Source organism: Emydura macquarii, unplaced genomic scaffold (genome assembly GCF_026122565.2).
Source record: "Emydura macquarii macquarii isolate MOO-44397 ecotype Brisbane River unplaced genomic scaffold, CSIRO-AGI_Emac_v2 contig_2636, whole genome shotgun sequence".
Classification (NCBI taxonomy): domain Eukaryota; kingdom Metazoa; phylum Chordata; order Testudines; family Chelidae; genus Emydura; species Emydura macquarii.
In genome coordinates, this window is record NW_027132773.1 from 19940124 (window position 1) to 19963005 (window position 22882).

The following is a 22882-nucleotide window of genomic DNA, read 5'->3' on the forward strand; positions in this document are numbered from 1 at the left end:
TGTGCTTCTATAACTTCCACCCATTTTATCAATCCACTTTACTAATATCAATTATTTCTACTTCATAACCTCAATGATATAGGCACTTTCTTATTCCTATTTAACAGACATTAGAGGCTTGATTTTACGAGGTTCTGAGCAGCTGAAGTCAATCAGAACTTTAGGAGCTCAGTACCTCTAAAAATTAGGCTATAATTGACTTGCTTAAAAATCACACAGAAAGTCTGTAAAAGGGATAGGAAAAGAACCCAGGCCTTCAGGAATAGATTCAGGCCCTATCTACACAAGGTTTTTGCACCAGTGTAACTACACTGATACAAACCCTCAGTGTCAATGTGCTGCAATGGAGTGAGATGGACCTTTCATTAATGCAATTTAATAAATTACTGGGATAAATTGCACAGATGAAAGCCCTGCTTTGCACTAGTACAGCATAGCTACATTAAAGTTTTGCACTACTATAACCACACTGGTATAGTTACACAAGTGAAAATTTCCCTAGACAAGGTCTGATATGTTAACCACAAGATTTCTTGTGCTGCCTGTGCTTTGCCCAAAGATGTCTCTAAAAGGGATGAATTCTCCCAAGCAGCATAACTGCATCTCAACAGCATGGCTTTGTAATTTGGTATATGCAAGACCAAGGAGGCAGATTACTTTGCCTTTCTTCCTAAATTGCTGATCTTTCTATGATCTCCTCATGAGGAGTTGATTGAGAGGATTTTCCACTGAGTTATATTTTATTCATATATATTTGATTAAGAATAGTATATACATGTAATAGGACTAAGTGAAAAATCTTCTCAATCAACTCCTCAAATAGCGACTGCTATTACCGGGAAGTTGTGAAAAGAATACTCAGATCCCTGGAGGGAGACTTCATAAAAGCTCCCACCTTGACCATGGGAAGAACAGATGCATATAAGAGCCAGAAGTCCCTGGCATGTTCTCTAAAAGACCATCTTTTCTAAATATCTTATAGTGTATGTGGGTACTTCTGGTCAGAAGAAACCTCAATTTTAAAGTGTTATTTAAAATATAACTGAGTGGAAAATCCATTCTCAACAAAAGTCCTTAACCTTGTCAGAAATGATCTGACGGGGAAGGCAACAAAAGGGTCACATTCTCCACTGATGATACAGTTAAACTTTATGGTGTATATAGCGTGCCTGTGGCCCCTGTTAAAGACTTGGAAGCATGTGAACTACGTAATGCAACACTGAGTTTACAAACAGTCAGGCAGTTAGATATCAAGAAATACAAAAGTTAAGATGAGTTTCAGTGTTTCATAACGGGGTTTCAGTTTCTCATTTTAACAAATTATTATAGTAGGTGTGATTGTCAAAAAAGTTCCAAAGGTAGACACTATAAATTAATCTACATTACGTAATGCTAATCATGTGCACAGCCCGAAAGCATTCCTAAAACTAAAACAAACTAAAATAGCATTAGTTTTTTTTTTTCTTTTTTACCTAACTCTATGGTCTCTATCTGCATCTGGGACCGCTTTCAAGAGTTTGTGGATTGCCTCTTCTTTAAGCAGGTTCTGGAATCTCCCTTGCAAGGGATTTCCAGTCAAAGAAAGAAAACTAAAAAGCTGAAAAAGGCATGAAAACCATTTAGTTAATATTCAGTTTAGGAAAAGTTAAGTATAGTAATGCCCTATTGAATTAAATAAGCACAAGAATAAATAAATGCACAATTTAAATTTAAATTGTAAAAGAGGTGGGAAAATTATTTCACGGCCTACTACTACCTGCAGAGAATAATTCAGGTAAGTCATCGCATTCTTCCAAAAGGCAAACATCTATGATAGAGATAAGCCTGTAAAGCATAAACTCCAAGAATATAAATGTTGCTAAGCTAACCACATTCCAGTGGAACACTGAACAAGAACTACCAGGTATAGAGTAAAGCAACAATGTGTGAAGATAAATAAAAACATTCTGATGTGAAATGTAAAAGGCTGACAAAGGTCATATGTGAACTAAAATTAACTGAATATTTATTTTTGGTTTGAAGACTTAAAGTTCTTCACTCCCAAGTAAAATCTCTCAAAAACATAATATATGCACTTGTAACTTATTCCTATATCCTAGACATATGTAGACATATTAGAACACACACACAGATACAGGTATGATTGACATTCCAAACTAAAACAATGGATTCTGATCTTGGGTGTTCTTTATATCTAACTAATCAAAGAAAAATATATATTTTTTGGTCTGCTCATTCATTCTCTCATGGAAAAATCATCCAAACAATCTCCACTAGATAGCTGAGTCTATTCCTCTGGCCCCAGTGACAGCAGTGAAGTTGACATTTAGAGGACATATCACTCTCAGGTTTGTCCTCAGGAACAATGATCTATGTACTCTTCCTGAATTACCAACAAAACTATGATTTCAGAAAGAAAGGGCAAAGCTAATGTTAAACCAAAAAGCCTGACAAAGTCATCAGGGAAAAGCTTTCAAACACATAATTAGTAGTGCATTCCTTCAAAGGTGAGTTGCAGTGGAGAAAAAAATATTCAGGGTATGCCCATTTTATGTTTTTTGTATGTACAAAGAAGGCCTGAGATCCTAATAAGAAGTGATTCCCCCATTTTAAAAGAACTGCATTTCTGCTTTTTTATGGACACAAGAGAAGGAAACGAGCTCTTTGTTATTCATCAAGTTCACTGGCATGAATTGCCTTGGTGACTATAGTCCTAATGAAGGATGAGGAAGAGACTGAAGCCTGAAGAGCCACAGCAAAAATTTCATAATTTTCTCCGAGAGCCCACTGTGTGTGTAAGTCTACACATCCTTAATTATCTTTGGTGAGGCATGTTACTATTGTGCCAATCTTGTTAAGCTGCAGAAAGATCCCATATGTCCTTTGTAAAATGGTAAAGTTTAGAGATTTCCTTTCCAAGGTATTTCTCCTTTGCTGGCTCCTCACACTCAGACTGGATAATCCTTTTTAAGGATGGTTAGAAAAAGGGCTGCCTCCTTTGACTTGACCAATACATTCTTTCAACAGTTCCTGCTGAAGACCTGCTCCTCCACCTCTTTTTTCTTTTCCTTTCATGGGGGGTTGAAGCCAAAGAGCAATAGAGATTTATGTCAATCTCATCTCAAACTCTGGTAGGAAAAGGCAATCATGTGCACCTTCCTCCCATTTCTTTGGGTCAGACTGACAAGCCCATGCACTCCATCTCACAATTAGACCAAATTCCACTACAAGAATCTTTAAAGTCCACAGCAATGTTCATTTATTGTATCTTTATTGCATACTCTTTGTTCTCATTCCCCTTACCTTCGCACAAACACAAGCTCCTTCTGGAAATAAAATTTGTCAGCAATTATTCTCAACAGATTTTTTGCCATACTCTCCAGGGAGCCTGGCACAGAGCCTCCTTGCCAGTATGTGCCATGAAATGTAGCTTGTAGCTGGTTTCCAGTGGCTCATGTCTCCAGATCCCTAGGCGTTGGCTGCTGCACAGTTCTCCAAGCAGCCCAGACTGCTGCTGTGCACTACTGGCTCTCTTCTGCATTTCCTAGCTGTCATTAGACTGCAGCTCTGGCTCCCTGCCCCTCTGCTGCCTGGCTCCCGGGAACAGGGCAGGGAAGATCCTCTCTAATCCAATGAACTCCCTCTAGTGGGGAAAGCTAGAGAGAAAGAGGCTGAAAACAAATAGATGCCTAGGTTCAGAAAAACGGTGAACTTCACTGCAACAATGCTGATTTCTATAGTGTCTTGGAAAAATGGTAAATATCACATGATGAATGGTGTAGTTCACAACTCTCGAGAAAGATTGTTCCTGGATCTCTGCAGACCCAGATGAACATCACTGCACCATTTTGCATTCTGTTCTTGTTTTTAGGGTTATGTCCACCCTGAAGTGCTAGAAACATAATTTTATAAAAACTGAAAGCTGAGTTTCTAGTGCACAATTCCCCAGGTGCAGAATACACAGTGCCGTGCTGATAGCTCTATTTCTCCAAAGAGGAGGATAAGGGAGTTTTTTGTTACTAGCCTTTATTTTCTTTCTGCTTTTGTATTAACAAGCACCTTTTTTTCCACCATAAGAGGAATTGAATTCATATGTCTCTTGTGTGTCTCTCTGGTTTTCGTTCTCCTCTTATCAGATCTATTTCCTTACAGTTATAGATGATGCTTGGGATAGAAGAGTGGAGGGAGAAATCTGAGAAAAGTGCATGATGAGGTAAAAAACCTGTGAGGTGCTTTTGGTGGTCATCACCACAATGGGAGGTGATACTCTCTGTGCTTTCCCCCACAATCATAAATATCCATAAACTACTTCAGTGGATGTTGTGATGGGCCCTTAGAAACCTGCCTATTGTCAGGGTTTTAGAAGGGGAAATGTAATTAGCAATTATTTCTTGAAGGTTTTTGAGAGTGAATCGTGGGCTGCCCTTTTAGGAGAAGGAAGCAGCCAATATGTAATCTGGTCTTGCCATGCTAAATGCCCTGAAAACCATCTTCTTGCCTCCAGCATTTTAGGTGAAGCAAGGAAGACAAGCTCCACAGTAAGACTCAAGGAGAAACCTTTCATTCCAACTGCACCTCTTCAACAGTGGTTGCTATATACTTCCGCTGTAGCTACTTACTGTTAGGGTATGTCTTCACTGACGGTGGCAAATTTGCTACTGTCAGATCAATTTATCCAGATTGACTGAGCAGAAAGTGAAGAGTTGCTCAATTGATCTGGAAGTCGATTCAATAAAACCACCTCTGAAAAAAAAGAGTAACGCTGTGTCAACTGGTATGCATTTCCCATCGGGGCAGCATAGTGGAGACGGTGCACAGAGCGGACTTTAGGAAGTCAACGTAAGTTACGCAAGTATTTTATGTAGCTTGCATAACTCCCGTCGACTGCTGCCGAATTTGCTGGTAAGCATAGAACAGGCCTTGGTCTTTATTTAAAGAAATTACTAGGAAAAGGCTGACTGAAGCAGCAGTATCTCTGGAAGGGAGAGATCACAAGTGAAGAGATTAGTGTAAGCCCAGAAGAAAGGAAGGAAAATGGGGAAGGGAAGGAAATGGTTTAAAGAAAAAAGAAAAATTATATCTCACTGATGAGGGAAGTAGGACCAAAGCACCTGGAGGCAGTACTTTCTGGAGCTTTCGAAGAGTGAAACTAAGGACTCTTGACTGTTAACTTGGTGTATGTCTACACAGCCCGCAGCAGTGAGCCTCCCAGCCTGAGTCAACTGTGTAGGTAAGGGGGTGGACTTCAGAGCTCAACCTCCAGCCATAGTTGCAACTTGAAACTTGTACTACTCGGAGTCTACAGAGGCTTGCTGCTACAAGCTGTGTAGACACCCTCTGTTGCTGCTCGTAGGGCCACAGGAAAAGATTCAACCTCTTAAGACAGACTTCTTCCTTGAGTTCTAATGGTTGAAGCTGCTGCGATTTACTGTATTACCTAAAGCCTGCAGCTACTGCTTCATATTTAAGCAATTTAAAATGTTTTTCTACTTGAATTTCTGTAGATGTACCTAAAAGCTACACAAATGTACCTAAAAGCTACACAATGAAATCTATTCCAGTGTTACCTTGGTTGAATTTAACAAACTATTTCTCAAAAAGTGGAGCAGAAAAATTGTCAGTGAATACATTTTTATACAATATGTACTAAAATAACTAAGTAAGGAACTATGCTAAATTTATTTTGGAAATTTAAACACATAAGCAGAGAAATCCTTAAATTAAGTTCCCTTAGCAACATTAACTTTGCTACATAATGCGTGTATAGTAGCTTTCAAAGCATCATGTACACCTACAGTGTAACACTGAATAATATTAAGTATTGGTTAAATATATGCTCTAGTACATGTTTAAATGCCTACATTAACATTGGTCTGGGAAACTGTGCAACCAGTGAGAACATGACTGTTTAAGGAAAAAAAGAATTAGACCTTAGTGTAGAACAATACCTCTGAATGTTTACTGCTTTTTGCAATGTCTGCTGGTGTCTTTCCATCTTTGGTTTGCAGAGTTTTATCAGCTCCAAGTTCAAGCAACTTAAAGACTACATATTTATGTCCTTGGTGGGATGCCCATGTCAGCGCCTACATAAAACATTTTGTTTCACTTGGTAGAATAAGTTTAAAAAACAAGACAGAAACAGAGCTTATTCTCTTCAGTAAAAGAAAATAGGATAACCTGTGTGAAACGTAAACATGGAAGAAGAGTAACAACATCAGTTAATTATGATCATACTGCACTCATCTTATTTTGTTACATCAAGCTAATTATTGTTGTAAGATGATCAGACAGAATACAGTTCACTAAAAATGGACATGTAAAATAATTTGCCAAATGCTTTAAAAATTAATTCAAAGTTAAAAGTGCAGATCTAAATATGAATGACAAAAGTTATAAACACATATTCAAAATTAGGGCAGAATTAGTTCTCTCTCACTCTCTCATCTTTCATACATGGGAAAAAGATCCTTCCACTTTGCCACACCATTTGACTATAAGTATATTTAACAAACTGTCTTAGTTTGATCTAAATTCTACAATTTTGCTTTATTTAAACATTAATGGCAAATTACCGCCCACATGCCACACTTTGCAGATTGTTTTAAATACAAGAACGTAATTATGAACAAGGGCGCAATAGTTGCCTGTGTAATTCTGAAATTCCATTCTGAGCAATTCTCAAAGGACTGGGGCTGCCACAACTCCACATATAAAAGGGACTCAGACAGGGACTATGGCAGCAGATGACAGATAGATGAGCGATAAGGTTAAAAGAGGAAAGAAAAAAATAAAAGTCAAAGCCACTAGTGCAGGTGCCAAGCTGATGAACAATCTCTTCTGATTCAGAAGAACCTGTGAGTGGAGCCAGTTGGAATTAGTTCCAGAAAGATTTGGCAAGGTGGGGCACTAGAGAGAAGGGTATTTCTGAGGAACAAGTAATAAAACAAACTAATGTGAAAAGTAGACCCCTAATTCGGTATTACATACAGTACATACAAGTGGATTGCTTACTGTATAACCATTTTCATCCTGGGCATTTATTTGTGATCCACAAGCAACAAGGAGAGCAACAACCTGTCGGCGTCCTTCTCGAGCTGCATACATAAGTGGAGTCATTTGTTTCCTGGGGGAAAAGAGGATTTTGTGTTAAAATACTAAAAATGTTAACTACGCTATTGGCTATATGGCCTTGATTCAGCAAAGATTCAGCAGAACACTGAAGCATGTGCTTAAACTTTAAATGCAAGTTTAAATCCTATTAGAGTCAAAGGGCCTTAAGCAGATGCTTAACTTTAAGCACATATTAAAATGATTTACTGAATTGGGCCTATATATTCAATTAGCAGATTTAACACCTAACCTGTCAAGTATTTACTGTCCCGTAATTTGAAGTACAAATATCAGTAAGTAGAAAATCAGAGTTATATTCCTAGACAAAAAGATACTCAAGACACACTGTATGTACCAGCAATTTAGGATATAATACATTACAGAGATGTGATAGCAATCCCAAAAGTAACCATTATAAATCAAGGAAATTCAGAATTAAGGCTAAATTTATAGGAAATACAAACGTGCAAAGGAATGGAATGCTGTTAGAGCACCCAAAAAAATCTTAACTCTTTCCTTTTGTAACACCATGCAATAACCTTGTGATTAAAGCATTATTAGTGTTTGTGACAGATTAGATTAAAATCTGTTACAATTTTTTTTCCCTTTCATGGTGACACAACAAGGCAGATGGTAGCTACCCCAATGTGGTCTGGAGTCAAAGAGCAACAATGAGAAGCAGGTAAATGGTTGCAGTTTCAAACTGTAGCCTCAATTCCATAAAAAACAATAGGAAATGGCAGCCATTTTGAAAATACAAGTCTTCAAGATATTCGCTGAAAGAAATATTTTAAATTATGAAGAAAAACTGCAAAAAAAAAATGACAATTTAATTCACAAAGTAATTCTTCAAAGTAGCCTATGCAAAATATTTCAGTGAGATTTAACTATATGGGAAGTTTGAAAAGTCAGCATTATTCCAGTTTAGGTCAAAAATAAAATAATAAAAAATAAAAAATAATTTTAACTCAGACTAAATTAATGGATTTACTTTAAATTCTCAGAAAACTAGTTCTCTACTCAAAGAATAAGTGCTGTAATTTGGTGGAGAATACACTATTTTTTCATGTATAATAATCAAGAGCATAATCCCTGCTTTAAGTGCAAAACTAAACTCAATATTAACTCTGGAGCTGCAACTGATGCCTCCATAATTTGAATACAGAAATAAACCTGCAAAGCGATAGTGAAGTTTAAATTTCATAGAGGGACCACAGAAACACTGAGAATAGGAGATTTCTCTCCTATTGATAAACTCCTTTCTGGTAGCACTATCTCCCACAATTCTGAGACATCAGGGCTGCTCCCATCCACACCGTAGCTCAAAGAAGCAGTCTGAAGTTGTGGCGCTGCACATGCTGGCCACGCACCCATTTGCCACCAGATTTCAAATCTGTGTAGAACTTGTAGAAAGTTATTAGTAACTTCAATAGGAACACAATAGCTATGATAACTGGCATATGGCCTGTCTCATAACAATCCAATTAAAAGAAAATATCTAACCTTTTGACAAAATGCCATCCAGGGTGGGTAGAATTGTGGGAAATGCTTCTGACAGAAAGAAGATCATCAGTAAGAAATCCTCCATTCTGCAGCCCAGCACTGGCCACAATTCTGAGACATCTGGGAAGTTAGCAGTGGACAGCAGTTGGTAGAGTAAGGTAATGAATTCAGAAATAAGACAAAAGGAAAAAGAAAAAAAGAGGAACCCCCCTTTTTTGTTAGAATTCCTCAAAGGGCAACATCATTTTTGGGCCATTGCCCACAGCTGGCTGACAATCAAGTGGCTGCTCTCCAGATCTCTGATGTGTAAGCTCTTGTTTGTTCTGTCTACAAGACAGCTAGAGATCTCAGGGAGCATACTGTAATACCCACCAGGCCGGGGGTTTCTCACAACTTGCAGGCTTCAACAATACAGAACCTAATCAATCTAGCGATGGATGACTTGGGAACTCTGAGATCTTGACATTTAGGCTGGAAGGAAAGGCATCTGACCTCCTTATGGAGTGTTCTCTTGACATCTAAGGTGTTCCACTTCTATTCTGTTGGATGTTGCGGCTTCGGTCAAAGTGAAGGAAGAGCGACTTTTTGGGAAGTATGGAAGGGAAAATTTACTTTAGGAAGAAAAGACTCTGGAGTTCTCAGCACCACTGTGTCATCACGGAATATACGTTAAGGTTCTTTCATAGATACCATCACCGGCTATGATACCCATGTGTCCCGTATGTGCCTGGGGTAGACCACCTGAAAATGCAAGGTTAGGGCAGGCTGCAAAAGGAAAGCAGATTCACCCAGCACTGGTGGGTGACACTGAAGTCAGACATCCTAACCAGCCACAAACAATGCTTCTGATTCCCCACACCGGTTATCAAGAAGCTAAAACAAAAATATACACAGCCCCCTTTACTGCATTTCAGTCTCTGGCTCCCAATCAGCCACTAGGTCCAGTAAAGAGATAAGTTATTTAAAAGGTTCTCCTGACCCCAAAGGGTCAGCTACATTACCAAATCGTTATACGTTTGGATCTCACCCAAAATATCACACTGCCAGCCAACCCTTTAGTAACTAAAACTAAAGGTTTATTATAAAAGGAAAGAAACACACTATAAGAGAAATGTTAAATGATTAAAGCAATCACATACATACAAATGATTTGAAAGTCCATATATATATCAGGTTTCCAGTAGAATTGTGGAGTTTGCAAGTTTGTATAGTTCCTTTGGTGCACATCCAGTACCTGGATGGGAAGTTTCACAGCTTCAGGTGCAGATGAGTTGATCCAGAGATAGCTGAAGACTAAAGACAAAATGGATGTGGTGCTGCAGCTGAATTTTATGTCCCTTGGCCTTTGCCATGCTATTTGTGGAAATTTACAGAAATAAGATGGAGTCCAGGGTCACGTGAGGAAGTCCTGGCACAGCAAGGTGTAGTGTAAGTCAAAGGTGTAGCCCCTGGTTTATTTCCATGGGCTTAGTGTACCTTTGAGTTCCCTTAACGGGCCATTAAGCAGCTAGTCTAGGGTGTCGCCCAGAAACACAGCACAAGTTGAAATACAGATACATCAAACATATCCATATCTTCCTATACAAATATGACGCATACACATATACAACATCATCATGCTTAGCCAATTATAACCTTTCTAATGGTACCTGATATGGCATCTCATATGAATGATTGTAATTTTGAAATATTGATATTAAATCACATTATAAATGGTCCCAAGCCAGCCAGAATCACAACTCATTTAGCAGATGCGATAGAGACCAGAAAATAGGTTTTTATGGACCAGTAGAAGCCATCACTGAAGTCATGGGCTCAAAGGAATGATCTGTTGGAGTCTTCAAAACTAGTGGTAGATCCCATTTTGGGAAAATTAGCCTTATCAATAGATTGGCCAGCGTGATAGTTCTGAGGAATCTGGAGATCAAAGATCCTGCAGACCCCATGAAAAGGATGCTGTAGAGATCAGAAACTTAGCACTATGGTGCTGCATTGAAGGTCTACGACTTCCTGGAGAAAGTCCAAAATGGCTTGGATTCCTGGGGTCCACACCATGCTCTTGACACAAGACACTGAACCAGACAGAAAAGTATGCTTTTAGAGTTGAGGTGTTCCTGGATGCTAGCAAAGTCTGATAACTTTAGAAGATCATCTGGTTACTGAAACAGAGGCCTTAGCAATACTGGGTTTATCAACTGAAGCTGGTCTGAGACTTGGATGGAGGAACAGGCCTTCGGAGATGATTTTCAGTATCCACGGTCACTGTAGCAGGGGTTCCACAGTCAAGTCTATCAGGTTGGAAAACCAGGGTCTCCTTGGCCAGTATGGAGTTATCAATATGACTTTTGCCTGCTCCCTTTTTATTTTCTGAATAACTTTCACCAGGAGGGAAAAACGGTGGCCATATGTGAGAGGGCATCTGTTCCCAAGAATTTGGATCTGTCTCCCTGGTGAAGTATCTTGGCCTCTTCATATTCTTGCAGCTCACAAACAAATTGGGTGGAGGAAGACAGATTGCCCTTGAAATCAGACCAAAGACCTCCTGATTCAGGCACTATTCTAGATTGTTGAGCTAATGCCAGCTGAGCCAGTCTGCCTTCTGCTTCAATTCCCCTTTTATGTGGATCACACTGAAGGACAGGAGAGACTGCTCTGCCCGTTTCATTATTTCCATCGTTTCGGCATGTAGCCTTGGGCTCTTTGTATTTCGTTGGTTGTTTATATACACAACTGTATATAAACTGTACAGAATATGATTTCTCTCTAGGAAGATCTAACATTCACAGAGATAGCTATGACTATGACTAGAAGGTTTATGCCATGTGTCTTTTTTTCCAGGCTTCAGGTTCCCTGGATGGTTTGAAAACCCAAATGACTACCTCAGCCCTCCAGGCTGGCGTTGGTGGTAAGGATGAGAGGATCTGGAAGGCATATGGGCACGCCTTTGTGGACGTTCCAACAGACGGCCCCCACCACTCTAGGGAGCTGAATATCTGGATCGGGATTCACATTTGGTCTTTCATGTGTTCCGGGGAGCATTTCCACACTCTCAGGAGGAAGATTTGAAGGCGCCTGATTGTAGGTAAGAACCCATGGGAAGCAAGACTACAGGAAAAAAAGAGTTTACCAGAGTTGACAATTGTTTAAAGGAACACTGTTAAAAGCACAAGAGCAAACTATCCCAACGTGTAGGCAAGGTACGAAGTATGGTAAGGGACCATCCTGGCTTAACCGCAAGATCTTCAATGACCTGAAACTCAAAATATAGTCATACAAAAAGTAGAAACTACGTCAATTTATGAAGGATGAATATAAAAACAATATCACAAGGATACAGGGACAAAATTAGAAAGGCCAAGGCAAAAAACAAAATTAAACTAGCATAAAGAGTAACAAGAAATCATTTTACAAATACACAAGAAGCATGAAGAAGACCAAGGACAGGATAGACACATTACTCAATAAGGAGAGAAAGACAAGAACAGAAACTGCAACAATGGCCGAAGTGTTAAATGCCTTTTTTGGTTTCAGTTTTCACCAATGAAGTTAATAGTGACTGGACAACTCACAGTGAACCCTCATTGTAAATGGGGGTAGGATCCATGCTAAAATAGGAAAATAACAAGTTATGAATTACTTAGACAAGTCAGATGTCTTCAAGTTGGCAGGACTTGATGAAATACATTCTAGAAGACTTAAGGAACAGGCTGAGCATTAACAATTATCTTTGGGAACTTGTGGAGGACAGGAGATATACCTGAATACTGGAAAAGGGCAAATATAGTACTTATCTATACAAAGGGGAATAAGAACCACCTAGGAAATTATAGATTAATCATCTTAACTTCCATACCAAGAAAGATAATAGAGCAAATAATCAAACAAACATTGTGGATGGGGGACAGAAGGAAAGCTGATGGGATATAACTTGACTTTAAGAAGGCTTTTGATACTGTCTCACATGACCTTCTTATAAACAAAACTACAGATATATAGCTTAGATGAACTTACCGTAAAGGTGGGTGGACAATTGGTTTGAAAACCATACTCAGATAATAGTTATCAATGGTTCACAACTGAGCTGGAAGAGCATATTGAGTGGGATCCCACAGGGATCTGTCCTGGGTCAATTCTATTTGATATCCTCATAAATGATTTGGATAATAGCACAGAGTACATGTATATAGTTTGCGGATGATACCAAGCTGTAAAGTGTTTGCATGCACTTTGGAGGACAGCAATAGAATTCAAAATGATCTTGACAAACTGGAGAACGATTTGAAAAAAACTGAATGAAATTCCATAAGGATTAAGTACTACACGTGGGAGGCAATAATGAACTGCACAAATGGGAAAAAACTACCTGGGAAGGAGTACTGCATAAAAGGATCTTGGAATTATAGCGGATCACAAACTAAATACAAGTCGACAATGTACTACTGTTGCAAAAAAGCAAACATCATTCTGGAATGTATTAGCAAGAGCATTGTAAACAGGACATGAAAAGTAATTTTTCCACTCTACTCAGCATAAACTGGCCATCAGGAAGTTTAGACTTGAAATTAGATGCCATCAGAGGAATAAAGTTACGGAATAACCTTCCAAGGGGAGCAGTGGGGGCAAAAAACCTACCTGGCTTCAAAACTGAGCTTGACAAATTTATGGAGGGGATGATGTGATGGGGCAGCCTAGTTTGGCAATTGACTGATCTTTGACTAGTGGTGGTAGACATGTCAATGGCCTGTGAGGGGACATTTGATGTTGTGGGTTCTGAGTTATTACAGCAAATTCTTTTTCAGAGTCTGGCTGGTGAGTCTTGCTCAGATGCTCAGGGTTTAACTGATCACTATATTTGAGGTCGTGAAGGAATTTCCCCCCCAGGGCAGATTGGCAAAGACTCTGGGGTTTTTTCACCTTCCTCTGTAGCATGGCTCACTTGCTGGTAGATTCTCTGTACCTTAAAGTCTTCAAAGCATGATTTGAGTACTTTAATAAATTCAGTCACAGGCTAGAGGTTTATTACAGGAGTGGGTGGATGAAGTTCTGTGGCCTGCATTGTGCAGGAGATCAGACTAGATGATTATAATGGTCCCGTCTTACCTTAGAGTCTGAGTCTAACTGCAAGGATAGTTAAGCACTAGAACAAATTATCTAGAAAGGTTATGGAATCTCAGTCATTGGAGGTTTTTAAGAATAGGCTAGACAAACCCAGTCAAGGATGGTCTCTAAGATGATATTTATTCCTCCCTTAGTGGAGGGGAATAGACTAGATGACATACTGAGGTCCCTTCAAATTCTATATTTCTATGTGCGATCCTGTCCATGTAGTAACTATACAGAATACCAGAAGGCCAAGAGGCTGAGGGATTGGGGGTAAGACCAGATGACCTCCTGAGGTCTAATCTTCTATGATTCTATGATATTGCACTATGGTAGCAGTCCTGCAGATTTGGAGTAATGTGATAAGATCCTGGATCTTCTGGAACCTTTTGAGTGATGGATAGATTTTGTTATCAGGATGTCTGTCTCAACTCCCATATGGCTGAAGAAATCAGGGAGCTCTTTTTAATGTTGATGATGCCATGCACTTTCAGGAAGTCCAGAGCAAGAGCTGTGGCTTTGTGCACCTTGGCTTGGGAGAGATCTCTGATCAGAATGTCACTGAGGCAGAGGTATAGTTGGATACCCTGTGCATGGCTATCAAATTACCAGCCCTTTGCAAAGACCTTGGGGCCAAGGACAGTCCGAAGGGGAGAATTCAGTACAGATAATGCTTTTGGCTAGATGCGAAAATCTCAGAACTTTGTAGTGACATAGCCTTATGGGTACATGAAGATAGGCATTTGCCAGATCCACTGATATCAGGAAGTTTCCTTGAGACAAGAACAATGATGTCAAGATTAAGGTCTTCATCCGGAACTTCGTCTTTCTCAACCATTTGTTGAGCTTCTTGAGGTCCAAGATGGCTCTGACCCCTACCCCCAGTGCACTTCAAGACTACACAGAAGATGGAGTAACAGCTTAAGAATCGCTCTTCTGAGGGATTTCTAATACTCTTATTTCCAAAAAGAAGAGATCTCATTTTGGATCAGTTTGCATTTTGTGCTGTTGTTGGAAATAAGGATCAGATGTGGAGCCCTAAGCGTGAAGGAGAATCCTTGGCTCACTATCTCTCTCCCCACTTTTCCATTGCATATGACTACTCCATGAAGTATTACATGGTGCCTGGCCAATGAGCGTGATGCCATGGCTCTGGCTGAAAACCTCAATACATTCATTGTCAGCTACAAACATTGCTACCAGGGAGATTTTTTATTTTTTTTTTTAAATGAGTATGGGTGAAATCAGAGTGATCTCTGTCCCGTAGGGCCCTGAGATCCTCCAGCCAGGAGAGAGATGCTCTATCTAGCAAAGCATGTTACTGTGAGAGATGTCCTTAAGGTAGCTGAAGAGGCCACAAAGTCTTTCTAAGAGTGGCCTCCATTTTTCAATCTATCTGGTTCTGAGAGTAGAATTCCTTTCTCTGAGGCAATAACCATGTCCCTTGGTAGGGATGCAACAGCAGCATCAACCTTTGGGACCTCTGTGTGATGATTCTCAGGGCACCAAGGATTGAGAGAGTTACCTTGTTACCCCCTCCCACCAGCATGAGAGTTTCTTGCCTGTGCTAGATTAGGTGTCAGCTCCTTAACACCACTGGCCTTTCAGCCACTCAAGCATTCTCTTCTGGGCTATGCAAGCCCTACCTTCACTTTGCAGGTTAACAATCGGTTCATCCAAGTCCCTGAGACGCTCTGAAGCATTCCCCTGTGATATCTTGCCTGATACTGGTTATTCGGAGAAATTCCAGATCCTCCACTCCCGCACAAAGGAGCAGTGTACCCCAGTTTACTGGTTTTATCATAAATCATTGTTCCTCTATAACACAACACTTGTGAGCATGTATTAATAAAACACAGTAGACCGCCTTCACAAGTGGCGTAGCGCTGCATCGACGGGAACTGTGCAGTGCAGTGAAGACGGTGTGCAGAAGAGGAGCAGAGAAGTCGACAGGAGTTACGCAAGTTTTTTGCATAGCTTGCATAATTCCCGTCGACTGCCGCTGAATCCCAGAGGTCAATAACAACAGACAATTCCATGAGCAGCCGTTGCAGAGGCACTGCACAAGTTACCATGTCACAACTGCCTAAAATGGGACTAAGTGACCCCTGAGGCCTATCTCATCACCTTCAAATATGATCACTGCTGCCTAGTGAGAAAGAATCCTGAGTTGCCAGCTTAACTCCATTTCTAACAAAAGTGGCACATACCACGTATTAAGCCCTGTAGGAGGATGTGCCCACCACTTTCAAGGTCACCAAAGCTGCCAAGCTGGATTCCCTGAGCACATTACAGTAACAGTACCACCAGCAACTTAGGGGTGAGCTCTTTTCCTCTAGTGGGTGGCCACACATCTTTATCCAGCAATTTACCGACTGAGAGTCACGAACCACAGAACTGACAGACCTAAATAGACCTTTTTAAGATAGTCTGCCCAGGAAGGTGAAAACTTGGGTGCAATGGATCCAGCTCTCTTCTGTCAGGAGGAATACAGATGATTTAATGGAGGTTGAAGTGCTGGAGAGATCACCATGCTTGTAGATCAGGACAGCTGTAAAAAAGGAAATGTAGGGACGATAACTGAAGGGCCCTATGGAATTCATGGGGTGGGGAGAGCCAAAATGGACATTTGCCTTGACCAAGGGAGAGTCATCAGTTTCTTCTATTGTGTATTTTGCCTATGGGCAAGTGGAGCATATATAAATAATTCTAACCCATGGTGGAATGTGACTTTAAAGAGATATGGGCTTACTGAGGCCACATCTAAAAGGGACTGTCACTCAGCCTTTAGGGAGGAGCAGCCAATCTCTCCTGTTGGAACAAGGACATATACAAAGATTTTGTTCTTCCAGGGGTATCTCTGTGAATTGAGTAAAAAGGGAGGGAGCAGGGAAGACAGGACTCTGAATCATGATGGTCAGCTTACTACCTGATCAGTTGTTCTTGATGGACAGCAGACATAATTTTAGTCTCTCTCATCTGTTCCAGGAGTGCTCAGGAGGTCATGAGACGTGCTCAGAGCTATGGAAAATGAGATGCCACAGGCAGCAGTTCTCTAGCAACCACAAAGATTTTGCATTTGTTTTGATTTGAGGTGTACAAAGAGGCACCTATCCCAAACTCTAGATTCCCATACAATATATTCAAGATATAATCCATTAAAATGGATACAATTAATAGAAAACTTACATAAAAAGTAGATCCTCTCCACAGTCCCAGCCCTTCGGCACAGAACATAGTAAGAATCACCTGCTCCTCACACACCACAGCCCTCTCTAAATCCCATCTAAAAATGTGGTTTTGCAGTGCATTCTCTAAGCCAACAGATTCGGCTATTCTGGACAACGGTAGATAGTAAATTCCAAGCTGCAGTAGCCCTCACAGGAAATGCCATGACAGCAAAACTATAGTTCAAGAGCCTCCAGTGGTTGCAACTGTGCAGAACAGAGAAGTGGCTTCTTGAAATGCCAATAAGTAGAAAATCAAGAGGAAAAGTTCAGTATTGTTAAACCCCCTCTGAGCATTTAATTGTTTTACCTAGAGAAAAAATTCACAGCTAACCAAGCTAGCAACTACTCCCAAAAGCCAATACTCCAGAAGCCAAGTGACCGGAGAGTGAAGACCTGTTAAAAATAACTACTACAAATAGTTCATTCTCACAGAAAGAAGATTTAATACAATTTCAAATTTTGGCCGCAAGCTGTTTGGGGCAGGGACCATCTTTTTTGTTCTGTTTGTACAGTACCTAGCATAATGGGGTTCTGATTGGGGTCCTATGCACTACAGTAATGAAAAACAAACAAATCAATAAATAAGAAAGTCTGCTTAGTTCACATCTACATCCACTAGAGGGTGACTAATGCATCTGTGTACAGAAAACCAGATCTATTATCAAGAGATCATGCAGAAGACTCAATACAGACTTTTGTGAAAACAAAAGCCTGTAATTGTAAGATTCCAAAACCAAGATGCTTGTAGTTTCCCTTTCAGGCTGAACTATGATCTATTAATAGTTCAAAAATCTTAATTTTGTATTTTTAGAACTTATATATGAAGCACAATTACAGTCATTCAGATTATTTGTACGATTAGGATTTACTCTGAAGAATCCCATAGCTGTTCCATAGTTCTAAGTATTTGGCATAACCAACTCTGACTTAAAGGCGATACGGTTTCCCAAATACACTGAAAAAGAAAACCTGCTCTGTATAGTACAAACATGGTCTGCCCTGTCATATAAGCAATTTTTACTAAGAATGAAGCTAAATTGTGCCTAGTGCAACTACTGAAAATATTTAAAACATTGGAACTTGTATTTAAAAAAAAACAGTAAACCTTTACCACATTAATGAACTGTCTGCATCATCCTAACTTTAAAACAGTCAGCTTCAGAGCTCTTATGTCAGAACTATTATGCAGTATCTGAACTGGATGAAAAGTTGTTTTCTGTATGCTCTGAAAGCTAGAATTGTGGAAAGCTTCTTCCACTTTCAATTTCTATCCCGCTGTTTGAGAAAATAAAGAATCAATTTATACTTAAGTTTTATACTAAACAGACATTTTTTATTTTAACGACAAAACTCCTTTAACATATTTAACTATCACCAGATCATTCAGTTTAATCAGGACACACTACCAGAAACCATCTAAATATTTAAAACAGTTACCCAACTAAGAGGGATAAAATTTATTTTCAGATGTGGAGATTTGCCATTCTTGGCAAATGGACATTCCTGTCTTTGGCATGTTCAGTTTCGTATGTTCAGCTAGCATGAAATTTCTTTTAGTTCAAGAAAAAAAAAATCTGTAGAAAAGAACAGTGAGAGGGAAAAAAAGGTTACTTACTTTACAGTAACTGGAATTCTTCAAGATATGGGGTCTCAATGGGTACCCACTGTAGGGTGCACATGTGCTCCATGCGCCAGAGACCAGAAGATTCTCTATTAGCCGTTAGACTATGTCTGTGCCCTGCACCCTCTTGTGCTCTGAACTGAGCGCCTAAAGGGCATCACAGGACACAATCACTTATTCCTACTCTACCACAATTCATCTAGGAAGTATGTGAAACAGAGAGGAAGGAGAGAGGTTAATGGAATGCTCATAGGGAATCAATGGATTTTTAAGTTACCATATTGTAAATAACCCTTCTTTCTTTGAGTAGCAGTCCTTATGAATATTCACTATGGGTAACTCACAAGCAGGGGAGGAGCTATGCTGTATCATAGCCCACAAGACTGCTTTACCAAAGGATGCATTTGCAGCAGAAGCTTACACCAAGGAGTAATGTCTAGCAAAGATGTGTACCGAGCCCCTTGTTGCTGCTCTACAGGTTTCTATGAGTGGTACACCCTGCCATGAAGCCACATAGATGGCCCATTCAACCAGAACACAAGCTATCAGACGTTCAGGGGGAGGAGTTTCTATTTGTTCATAACGCAGAATGCAACCCAAAATTCACCTTAAAAGTCTTTGAGATGAGATTATTCCCCTTTCATCCATTCAGTAGTAGAAACAAATAATCTCAGAGATTTCCCCTAAAGGACTTTGTTCTTTGTTGGTAGAAAGCCAGTAAATGGAGCTTCTTGCCTGCTCTGGTGATGAGAGTTTTGGATGGAAAACAAGTAGATGTAATGGTTTGATTCAGATGGAATTCAGAGAGAACCTTTGGGATGAACTTGTCTCTTCCTGGGCTGTACAACACTAGGTGCTTGTACTTAGTTTAATTTGGCAGGGGAGGCAGCCTCTCCCTGCTTACTTGCACCACAAATCAGGAGCACAGTTTTCTATATACATGAATCCATAAATTCATAACCAATTTGTATACATATCAATTACCATTACATTACAAGTTTTCATAAAAGACCTTAACATATTTTTATAGCACAATAACATTGGATACAGCTGATTCAACTGCTCATTCTTTGGCATCCAAACATCTTCAGGGTGTCTGGACTCTGATTGTCACAGTGGATTCAGAAGTGCTGACAGTACCAGATTAAGGTCTCAATTAGGAGTTGCTGTCAATACTGAAGTAAAGGTTCTGACGCGATCCTTAAAAAAATCTCATGCTCATAAAGTGGGTGATGATACACAAACGCAAAAAGCCTGAGAAACAAGAAGGAAGAATTGGATGTCCTGGCACAGTCAATGAACTATGATGTGATTGGAACAACAGAGACTTGGTGGGGTAACTCACATGACTAGAGTACTGTCCTGGATGGGTGTAAACTGTTCAGGAAGGACAGGCAGGGGAAAAAAGGTGGAGGAGTTACACTGTATGTAAGAGAGCAATATGAATACTCAGAGCTCTAAAATGAAATTGAGAAAAGCCTGCTGAGAGTCTTTGGGTTAAGTTTGGAGGCAAGAGCAACAAGAGTGATGTCATGGTGGGCATCAGCTATAGACCACCAGACCAGGAGGATGAGGTAGATAAGGCTTTCTTCAGACAACTAACGGAAGTTTCCAGATCACAGGCACTGGTTCTCATGGAGGACTTCAATCACCATGACGTCTCTTGAAAGAACTATACACAGATAATCCATGAAGTTTTTGAAGAGTGTTGAGGACAACTTCCTGGTGCAAGTGCTGGAGGAACCAACTAGGGGCCATGGTCTTGACTTACTTCTCACAAACAGGGAAGAACTGGTAGGGGGAATAAAAGTAGATGGCAACTTGGGCAGCAGTGACCGATCCTGACGAAAGAAAGAAGAGCAGCAGAATATGGACCCTGGACTTCAGAAACCAGATTTTGACTCCCATAGGGATCCCCTGGGAGGCTAATATGAGGGGGAAAGGAGAGCGGGCTGTATTTTAAATAAACTTTATTGAGGGTACAGGAACAAATCATCCTGATGTGTAGAAAGAATAGCAAATATGGTAGGCGACCAGCTTGGCTTAAAAGAGAAATCTTCGGTAAGCTTAAACATAAAAAGGAAACTTAGAAGAAGTGGAAGCTTGGACAGATGACTAGGGAGGAGTATAAAAATATTGCTATATTGCTTGAGCATGCAGGAGTGAAATCAGGAAGGCAAAACACAGTTGGAGTTGCAGCTAGCAAGGGACGTGAAGGATAACATGAGGGTTTCTACAGTTATGTTAGCAATAAGAAGGTCAAAGAAAGTGTGGGCCCCTTACTGAATGGGAGAAGCAACTTAGTGACAAATGATGTGGAAAAAGCTGAAGTACCCAATGCTTTTTTTGCCTCTGTCTTCACAGACAAGGTCAACTCCCAGATTACTGCACTGGGCAGTACAGTATGGGGAGGAGGTGAGAAGTCCTCAGTGGTGAAAAAACAGGTTCAGGACTATTTAGAAAAGCTGGACATGCTCAAATCCATGGGGCCAGATGCAATGCATCCGAGGTGCTGAAGGAGTTAGCTAATGTGATTACAAAGCCATTGGCCATTATCTTTGAAAACTCATAGTGATATGGGGAGGTCCTGGACAATTGGAAAAAGGCAAATAAATATAGTGCCCATTTTTTAAAAAGGAAAAAAGGAAGATCCAGGGAGCTACAGAAAAGTCAGCCTCACGTCAGTCCCTAGAAAAATCATGGAGCAGGTCCTCAAGGAATCCATTTTGAAGCATTTGGAGGAGAGGAGGAAGGTGATCATGTTCAGTCAGTATGGATTCACCAAGAGCAAGTCATGCCTGACTGACTTGATTGCCTTCTATGATGAGATGACTAAACTCTGTGGATATGGGGAAGTGGCACATGTGATATACCTTGACTTCAGCAAAGCTGTTGATACGGTCTCTGACAGTATTCTTGCCAGCAAGTTGCAGAAGTATGGGTTGGATGAATGGACTATAAGGTGGATAGAAAGCTGGCTAGAGCATTGGCTCAACAGGTAGCGATCAATGGCTCAGTGTCTAGTTGGAAGCTGGTATCAAGCGAAGTTCTCCAGGGGTCGGTCCTGGGGCCAGTTTTATTCAACCTCTTCATTAGTGATCTGGATGATGGGGTGGACTGCACCCTCAGCAAGTTTGTGGATGACACTAAGATGGGGGGAGTGGTAGATACGCTGGAGGGTAGGGATAGGATACAGAGTGACCTAGACAAATTGGAAGATTGAGCCAAAAGAAATCTCATAAGGTTCAACAAGGGTAAGTGAAGAGTCCTGCTCTTCGGACGAGAGAATCCCATGCACTGCTACAGACGAGGGACCGACTGGATAGACAGCAGTTCTGCAGAAAAGGACCTGGGGGTTACTGTAGACAAGAAGCTGGATGACAGTCAACAGTGTGCCCTTGCTGCCAAGAAGGCTAACGTAATATTGGGCTGCAGTAATAGAAGCATTGCCAGCAGATTGAGGGAAGTGATTATTCCCTCTATTTGGCACTAGTAAGGTCAGATCTGGAGTAGTGTGTCCAGTTTTGGACCCCCTCACTACAGAAAGGATGTGGATAAATTGGAGAGAGTCCAGTGGAGGGCAATTAAAATGATTAGGGAGCTGGGCCACATGATTTATGATGAGAGGTTGAGGGAACTGGGCTTGTTTTGTCTGAAGAAGAGAGTGAGGGGGATTTGATAGTGGTCTTCAACTACCTGAAGGGGGGGGGGGGTTCCAGGGAGGACGGTGGAGCTAGGCTGTTCTCAGTGGAGGCAGATGTCAGAACAAGGAGGAATGGTCTCAAATTGCAGGGAGGGGAGGTTTAGGTTGGATATTAAGAAAACCTTTTTCACTAGGAGAGGGTGCAGGTTCTGTGGCCTGCATTGTGCAGATGGTCAGACTCGATAATCATGTTGGTCCCTTCTGACCTTTAAGTTTATGAGTCTATAAGGAGGGTGGCGAAGCACTGGAATGGGTTCCCAAGGAGGTAGTGGAATCTCCATCCGTAGAGGTTTTTAAGGCTCAGCTTGACAAAGCCCTGGCCAGGATGATTTAGTTGAGGTTGGTCCAGCGTTGAGCAGGGGGTTGGACTAGATGACCTCCTGAGGTCCCTTCTATCTCTAATCTTCTGTGATTCTATGATAGTGCAGTTTTCTATTGGAGGAGGAACACGCAGATGAGCTAATGGATACACTAGATGTCTTCAGGCACAGGAGATTCTCCAAGCTGCAGGGATCCCAGAGTCCTTTTGAGATAAGTGACAATGCTGCACCAAATGGAGAAATGCGTCCATTTGGCATTGTAACATTTTCTTGTAGAAACCTTTCTGCTGTTTTC

The 22882-nt window shown here is 40.6% G+C and overlaps 1 protein-coding gene across 1 annotated transcript in view; it reads right to left on the bottom strand.

Annotated features, from left to right (window-relative positions):
- ASZ1 (ankyrin repeat, SAM and basic leucine zipper domain containing 1) overlaps positions 1–22882 on the bottom strand; it is an 89700-nt gene that overhangs the window by 27325 nt on the left and 39493 nt on the right. The window contains exons 5-7 of the mRNA XM_067563968.1: positions 7012–7123; positions 5949–6083; positions 1473–1597 (exon numbers count right to left, since the gene is read on the bottom strand). Coding sequence (XP_067420069.1) covers positions 1473–1597; positions 5949–6083; positions 7012–7123 — 372 coding nt within the window. The remainder of the gene's footprint in view (positions 1–1472; positions 1598–5948; positions 6084–7011; positions 7124–22882) is intronic.